Source organism: Muscardinus avellanarius (genome assembly GCF_963383645.1).
Source record: "Muscardinus avellanarius genome assembly, chromosome: 3".
NCBI classification, from domain to species: domain Eukaryota; kingdom Metazoa; phylum Chordata; class Mammalia; order Rodentia; family Gliridae; genus Muscardinus; species Muscardinus avellanarius.
In genome coordinates, this window is record NC_137788.1 from 57,908,025 (window position 1) to 57,917,050 (window position 9,026).

The 9,026-nt window shown below is 39.3% G+C and overlaps 1 protein-coding gene across 1 annotated transcript; it reads left to right on the plus strand.

Moving 5' to 3' along the window:
- Positions 1 to 1,027: 1,027 nt before the first annotated feature.
- LOC308260108 (large ribosomal subunit protein eL21-like) lies at positions 1,028 to 1,492 on the plus strand (the record flags this gene model as incomplete). Its single annotated transcript, XM_080691437.1, has 1 exon — positions 1,028 to 1,492. A coding segment is annotated over one exon (465 nt), but the record flags the coding sequence as incomplete, so codon positions are not given.
- Positions 1,493 to 9,026: the final 7,534 nt, after the last annotated feature.

Here is a 9,026-nt window from a genome sequence, read left to right on the forward strand (position 1 = left end):
AAGTATTATGATTTGTCTTCCTCTTTATTTGTAATTCTTTGCTTTAACATTCATATCTGCTTATATATGTTGTCCTTATTTGGGTAAAGTATTAATCATAGTTAATATAAATTTCTGTCTAATAGTTTCAATCATCTCAGAGTTTGATTCTGTTTATTTCTCGGTCTCTTGATGGTGGCTGTTTTATTGATCTTTTTATTGCAGGTAAAGCTGAATATAGTATGCTGAACAGTAGATGGTAAGAGAAATAGTATTTAATGACCTGATGGACGAAGGTCATTAATGTTGGGGTCAGCGAGTCATTCGGGGCTCTGTTTTGCTGTCACGTCAGTGTCCCACCAGTTCAATTCCTCTAGCATGACCATGTGCTTAAGGTGGGGGCTGGTTTGCCTGATGGTTCTGTTCCCTGCATCTCTTCAACCCAGCTCTCAGCCCTTCCTGTGTACCCACATATGGGAGAATTTTTCTGTCTTCTCCCCTTGCCTTGAGCCTGACAGTAGACATCTCCTACAAGTTACTTGGTGCTTGCTAGCATGGAGGTGGGGTGTTCTCTGTTGCTCTGCTTCTGTCCCCTCCTTAGATAAGTCCTGTGTTAAGCATCTCAGGGTTTGGACTTTCTGACAACCTTGTCTCCCTCCCCAGAGTAGGACAACTTAAATGATCTCATCTCGGTTCAGTTTCCTACCCCTTTTCAAGTTAGAGAAAAGTTTTTTTTTTTTTTCTTCAGCTTATATCCCCAATAACAACTTAAGTTCTTCTCAGGGGGGAGGTACTAGAGAAGATTTTGTGTCTTTCCTGTGGCTGCTCCTCCTGACCAAGCCATTAAGAAAATTTAGAATTTTGCTTTAGGAAATACATCAGCATATTAAAGAGATGTCTGTACTCCCATGTTTATTATAGCATTATTTACAACAGCCAAAGCATGGAATCAGTCCAGGTATCTATTAACAGGTTAAGGAATAAAGAAAATGATGTGTCCCTTTCACTGCCATCTTCCAGTAATTCGGCAAAATGACAAACACACACAAAAAAGAGGAGAGGAACCCATTACATGTTCTCTAGGCCTTTTAGAAAACATGGAATTGTTCCTTTGGCCACATATACACGCATCTACAAGAAAGGTGATGTAGACATTAACGGAATGGGTACTGTTCAAAAAGGAGTGCCTCGCCAATGTTACCGTGGCAAAACTGGAAGAGTCTATAATGTTACCCAGCATGCTGCTGGCACTGTGGTGAACAAGCAAGTCAAGGGCAAGATTCTCGCTAAGAGAATTAATGTGCGTTTTGAGCATATCAAGCACTCTAAGAGTCGAGACAGCTTCCTGAAGTGGGTGAAAGACAATGATCAGAAGAAGAAGGAAGCCAAAGAGAAAGGCAGCTGCGTTCAGCTGAAGCGCCAGCCTGCTCCACCCAGAGAAGCTCACTCTGTGAGAACCAGTGGAAAGGAGCCTAAGCTGCTGGAATGTATTTCCTATAAATTCATGGCATAATAGGTGTAAAAACAATAAATAAAGTTCCCTGAGCTGTAAAAATGGAAAAAATATGTTATAGAATACATAATAAAATATTACTCAACCATGCAAAAATTAAAGCCTGTCATTCATGACAAAATGAATGAAACTGAAAAATTAATATGCTCAACAAAATAAGCCATAGCCAGGCATTTGGGAGGCTAAGACAGGAGGATCGCAGGTTTGAAGCCAGCCTCATGACTAATGCCATCGGTTCTCTCATAAATGGAAACTAAAAAGTTGAGATTTATGAAGGATAGTAGGGAGAGGGGATAGAAGTAGTTTAGATATAAAAAGTACCAAAACATAGTTGCAAGGGAGGAAAAAATTCTAGTGTTATACAGTACAGTAGGGTGACTATACTTTACCATAACTTGTTATATATATTTATGCAAACTAGAAGAAAGGAGCTTGAAGACTCTAAATTTAAAGAAATAATGGGATGGAAATGCTAATTATCTTGATTTGATCATTGCATATTGAATACATAAATTGAGGAGGAGTCCAAGATGTTAGAATAGAGTTTCCCAACATTTGCCTTCACCTCCACAATGAAGACACAAAGCAATAGATATATAGCTGCATTTTTAGGTGAAAGATGATAAGAGAATGAAGGAACTTAACAAGGGGGAGATCGAAACCTCCTAAGACTCAGCAACCTAGGACAGACACATTGAGAGACACAGTTGAGAGGCAACTGCCAACCCAGGTTCCCAGCAAAGAGAGGGTATATTCCCCTTTGCAGAACAAAGGTTGAGAAGAAAGTCCCAGCAAACCCCATGAACACAGATGCAAGCAGTCCTGATTACTAGAAAGTCCCACAGTCAGAATAGATTTGAAGCCCAGTTAGGGAGCACAGTGGTTTTTCACAGTGGTTTTGCTCTGGAAACCGAACTCACATCCCCTCCTTACCAACTCCAGAGCCCAGGCTGCCATGGCTAAGTGTCACCATGAGAACAACGCTATTGTCTAAGTTTATACGTCTTGGGGAGTTGGAACCACCTCCATGCTTTCATCTCTGAGATCCCAGGCAGACATTCTACCACACTAGCATGGGGGAATGAAGCTTCATAAACCCAACTTAGTCAAGTAGAGCAACTGTGATCCCAGGACCCAAGTCCACACAATGCTCAGTATTACAGAAAACAGGTTTTCTGGCATGGAAGGAAATACAGGATAACACCCTCGTGGACCAGAGGACTTTTGTTCTGGGACTAAGTATGGCTGGCCACACGTTGGCTTAGGCCAGTGCCAAGACTAAAAGCAAGAACTGAAGCAGTCCCCACCACTGAGCCCACCCCCCCCCCCATGCTGAGTGTGGGCAAATACTGTTGTCAGGGCTAGGAGTTAGTGCCTTACTTCCCACCAGCACCCTCCACACACATTTCATCTGGGAGCATGCTGCTCTTAGGCTGGCTGTGAACCCACAGAGAGGATGCTGCACTTCCTGCTGCCACCTCTCCCTGAGCAGTGTGTGCTCGCTCAAATGTCTGGTCTGGTTTGAAGGTAGGTGTTTTGGTCCTCCCACGCCATCCCTTGACGAATGCCATCACTTCCATCATTGATATGGCCACACAGTGGGCACCCCATACCCACTGCTGTATGTCCCACCCCTGCATGGTTCCTGGATACAATGAGTTTTTCAACTCCACATAGCATACACTACACCCAAAGTCATTCATTGTAAATAAAGAAGCTACAGAGACTACACTATGGTACCCACCTCAAGCCAAATCCAACATTATATACCAACAAATATACCAAAACACATCCTCAGGAGAATGCCATTTACTATGAAGGCCACTGCACAAAAGTATTAGAAACAACTGAACCAACAGATGCATAAATCTCAATGATAGGTCATAAAAATACGGGGAAATAAAAATAACAGGATGCCTCCAGAAAAAGAAAAAAAGAACACAAATAAGTCTCTGCTAACAGATTCCAAAGAAATGTTACTGACAAAGTGCCTGATAAAGAACCCCAAAGGATGATTATAAAAAAGTTCAAAAAAATGCAGACAGTTGAATGAAACTAAGAGAACAATGTGCAATATGAATCAGAAAGGAGAGAGAGAGAGAGGGAGAGGGAGAGAGAGAGAGAGAGAGAGAGAGAGAGAGAGAGAGAGAGAGAGAGAGAGAGAGAGAGAGAGAGAGAGAGGGGGAGAGATCTTGAAAAAGAACCAAATAGAAGTCTTGGAAATGAAGAACTTGGATAAGTTAAACAGAAAATACAGTTGACAATCTCAATAGCAACTATATTAAGAAGAAGAAAGAATTTCCGAATTTAAAGACAGTTCTGTTAAAAGATCTCAGTCAATTTAGGTGTGGTGGTGCAGGCTTGTAATTCCAGCATTTGGGAGGCTGAGATGGGAGGATTGCAGTTCGAGGACAGCCTCAGCTACTTAGTGAGGCCCTTGGCAACTCAGTGAGACCCGGTTTCAAAATAAAGAATAATAATAATAATAATAATAATAATAATAATAATAATAATAATAAAAAGGCTGGGAAAATAGCTTGAAGGTAGAATGCCCCTGTAGTGAAAAAAAATCTCAGGAAAAAAAAAAGAAAATGAAGAGGAGGAGAAGGATAAAAGAAAAGAAGTTATGCTCCTGGGTTTAATTCCTAGCACCACAAAAATAAAAAATAAGAAGCAAAACAAATCTCGGTGTGGTGGCGATGCTTGTAATCCTAGTAATTGGGAGGTTGAGATAGGAAGATTACAGGTTCATGGTCAGCCTCAGCTACTTAGTGAGGTCCTCTGCAACTCAGTAGTGAGACCCTGTTTTAAAATAAAGAATAAAAATAGGGTTGGGGTATAGCTTGGAAGTAGAATGCCCCTGGGTTCCAGCTCCAGTACCACAAAAAAACAATAAGAAGCAAAAGAGAAAGAGAGGAGAGGAGAGGAAAGGAGAGGAGAGGGGACAGCCTTGAGATCTTAAGGATACCATTAAATGTACAAATGAACCTTTTGGAATCATCCAAAGGAGAATAAAAAGGGAAAGACATAACAAACCTACTCAATAAAATGAGAACTAAAAATTTTCCTAATCTTAGGAAAGATATGAACACCATTACAGGAGGTCAATAGAACCTGAAATATACAAGGCCAAAAAAGATACTCACCCCAACATATTGTAGGCACGCTGTCAAAAGTCCAAAATAAAGAGAATAATCAAAAGTTTAAGAAAAAAACACCAAATCACACTTAAGGGAATCCCCCATTCAACTAATAACAGAGTTTTTCAGCAGAAATTCTACAGGTTAGAAGCCAGTGGTATATTCCAAGTTCTGAAAGGGAATAACTATCAACCAAGAATATTATATCCAGAAAAGATATCCTTCAGAAATGAAGAAGATTTTCAAGAAAAGAAAAAACTTAGAGAATTAATTACCATCAGACCTATTTTACAAAATTGCTCGGGAAGTCTACATTCAAGAGCAAAAAAATAAATAATAACTACTATCATGAAAAGATGTAAGAGTATAAAACTCTAAAGTAGGTATACAAAAGAAAAATTAGAAAAGACTCAATCCTGATGTCATAAACTACCAAGCTACAAAAATGAATAGTAGAAGAATAGAACAAATGATATTCAAAAGAAAAGAAATCTAACAAAACATCAGGGTAAAGTCTATATAGCTTATAACCTTGAATGTAACTTGAATAAATTCCCCAGTTAAAAGGAAGAGAGTGGCTGAATTGATAAAAACAAAACCTGACCATACCCTGTCGACAAGAAACTTATTTAAACAGTAAAGACACAGAGAGACTGAAAGTTAAAGGATGAAAAAAGATATTTTATATAAATGAAAAACAGAAGCAGGTAAGAGTAATTATTGTTAGAAAAAATAAACTTAAGGTGATAACTATAAAAATAGATAAAGAAGGTCACTATATAATCATCAAGAGATTAATTCAGTTAGAAAATATAACAGTTGTAAGTTTATATGCACCAAATGCTAGAGCAACCAATTTTATAAAATAACCATTAGGAGATATATACATGTTTTGAACCATCACATTGTTCTCATAAACATGCCCAATTCTTATGTGTTAAGTAAAAAGAAAAAAGGGTAGGATTTTGTGAATTTTCTGGAATCTTCTATTGTAAGTTAGGAGCAATATTCTTTTCAGCCTTCTGCATCCAAGCTGGAAACTGAATGTCTCCAAATGCATTTTTTTATTTTGTTGTTTTACTTTTCTCATTTTGTCCACACACTTGATGCATAATCATTATAAAAAGTTCAGGTCACAGTAAAAGTTAACTGTAAATCATTTCACACAAACACAACTCCTTCAAGATTTATATTTTTTCCTGGTTCAATTATAAGCTTTGGAGAACAATAGCTATGAATATGAATTAAGAAATTATAACTCTGAGCCCAGGAGCATGCTACTAATGCAGCGTGGGTTAAGAGTATGAATATGAGAGGCCATCATGATTGGTACCCGAGTTTCCACCTAAAGGCATAGAATGAGCCTTCTGCAGTGACACCACATAGACCAACACATCAGTGCTGGAGATGCAGAATTCCAAGTTCTCTCTTCATTTGAAAGCGATACATCCCTCACTGATGTATTCCCAGCACCTAGAACATAATAGTTGCCCCATGTTTTATGAATAAAGGAATGGATGTGACAGCCCCTGTATTTCTTGTGCAGTTAGTGTTTGAGCTTCAAGAAGATGCTGGACTTTCTGCTGGTCACAAAGGTGAACTGGCGCTTAGACATTAAGTGAACGAATAAAATAGGTATGCCAAGTTTCTCAGTCAAGTGAATAGGTAGTAAAAGTAACACCTGTTAAAGAAGATTTATGCTGTGTTAGAATCTAACTCTGTTATTTTTTAATATATCCCTACCAAAAGGAAGCAACTAAAGGAAATTAAATTTAGAAAACTGGTAGTAGAGGCATGAGGGGAGATCAATCCCATTTGTTCAGCTTCATGATAGGCCCTGTGAAAAGTAGGTATAAAAAAGAATTAGAATGAGTCTCAGGAAGTAGCTACAACGTTGTGCAGAATTTTTTTTTAATTTTTTTTTTTTTTGGTGGTACTGGGGTTCCTGGAAACCCTTCTATCTCCAGGCTATACTCCCAGACCTATTTTATTTTATATTTTTATTTGGAAACAGGGTCTCTTAAACCAGCGTGGCTGGCTTTGAACCTGTGCGATCCTCCTGTCTCCACCTCCCAAGCGTGGGGAATTACAAGCGTGCGCCACCACCCCTGGCTGTGCAGAATTTGATAGAGAAAAATATAAAGGAAACTGGGCATGGTGGTGCATACCTGTAATCTCAGTATTGGGAGGCTGAGATAGGAAGATTGCAGGTTCAGGCCAGCTTTACCAACTTAGTGAGACCCTGTTTCAAAAAAAAAAACAATGAAAATATAAGTAATAAATAAATAAATAAGAGCTGAGGGTATGGCTCAGAGGTAGACTACTCCTGGGTTCAATCCCCAGTAGTTAGTCCTAACAAAAATTAAAAAAATAAATCAAAGGAAAAATGTCTCTGTGCCCAGACTTGTGACTTATTGATACGAAACTTAAAAAGATTTAGACAAGAAAGAAGTTAAAGTATCTGAAACCTATCCTTGAAAGCTATGGCACATAAAGATTTGCTGATTAATTTGACCTACAAATGTAAAAAACAAACAAAAACATTGATCTATCTGCCTTAATTATATTTCTCTGGCTATCCTACTTCTTGGAATTTAAAACATTCTCTAACAAGTTCTGTTCCAGTCTAAATTGGTTTTCACAGTGGAAAGCAGTCAGTTTTGATGCTGCCACCTTATTCTGCTATCACGGTCATACTTTGTTACCCTGGCAACTTCACAAGATAAAATGTGCTGCTACATCCACCTGTAATGCCCTAGCAGATGGCATTTTCTTGGCAATAGAATAAAGTGGTTGCTCTCTGGACTTGCTGTTTGGGCTGTCTGTGCAACATTACTCACAGAAAGAATCACATAATGTCCACTTTGAATGTACTTCCCTTTCAAGCACTGGATTGCTGTAAAGTATGTCTCTCTCCCTTTATGCAAATCAATAAATACCAGGCCGTAACATAGGGTGTCTCTGGGTTCCTGGGGTTGATATTGTTTACTGCTTACAGAACATCCACTTCTTTCTCTTTTCTGATTTTGTTTAGGAATCCACACCTCCACACCTCACCACTCCTCGGCATCCATATTATGACTCAGAAAAACTAAGCCTATCTTCACTCCAGAAATGGATTCAAATAACTGAAACAATTATAGTGGTCACATGCCCTGGGCAGTGATTCATTCAGGGTTCCAGCTTTATGCTCACCAGTGCACAGGCATTTCTCTGGTGACCTTAGTGGTCCAGGGTTGAGCACACGTGCAGTTTAGCATGGTCCATTTGCAAAGAACTTCTACTGAATGGTTGAAGAAAAGAATCTCTTCACTGGTTAGACAAGATCAAAGAATTATTTTTCCACCATTTCAGTGACTAGGAATGCATGCCTGGCCAACGATCATGAAAGGTCAAAGCCTGAGTTCTGCTAGAAAAGCAAAGCAGAGAGACCAGCAGAGTGAAGGAGGCAGAACTCTTGGGCATGCCTAATGTGAAGACTGCCCATCCCTGGACTTCCTGTCCTATGATATGATGCATTCTGTTATTGTTGGACATCGTTTAGAATAAGGCTTCCTGTTTCTTGTAACTGAAAGTAACTTAACTGATATAGTTCTGGTATCCCATAACAAATTAGTGATCTTGGAAAAACCCTTTTGTATCTTTATATTTCAGCTCTCCTACAGAGCACTGAAGGAACTGGATCAAAGCCTCTCTACTGTTATATTCTTTTTTTTTTTTATCAATAGTGGGGATGAAACCCAGGGACATTCTACCTCAGAGCTACACACTCAGCTCTATTTTTTATTCTTTATTTTGAAACTCAGGGTCTCACTGAGTTGCAGAGGGCCTCACTAAGTAGCCGAGGCTGTCCACGAACTGTGATCCTCCTGTTTCAGCCTCCCAAATGCTGGGGTTACAAACGTGCACCACCACACCTGGCCTGTTCTGATATTCTAAATCCCCATGTTTAAAAGTCACAGCACAGCTCTTGGCACCATAAAGCTTTAGAAACAGTGTAAGAACTCAGGTGGGAAGTCAAGGCCCAAAGCTTAGGATAAATGACATTTGGATGTAAACAACATTTTTAAGAACAGTGGAACTGAAGCATTTACCTGAAGGGCTTAGTGAAAGGCACCAAAACTGTCCAACCTGCAATCAGTGTAAGAAGAACCACCAGGAGGAAATGTAGTAAGCTTTTTGGGAAGAACAGTTCACAAAGAGAGGCTGTTTCCTCTTCACTATCACCCCTTCCTAATAAGGGGGTCCCAGGTGAATCACCCATATAGATTAGGGGTGCCAACAATAAAAGGAAACTTGAATTTATTCCCAGCCAGAAATCTGCCAGGCTATTGGTTTATTAATCTGTGCGTTTACAACACAGAACTAGAAAACAGCTGCTCTAAGGACTGAGG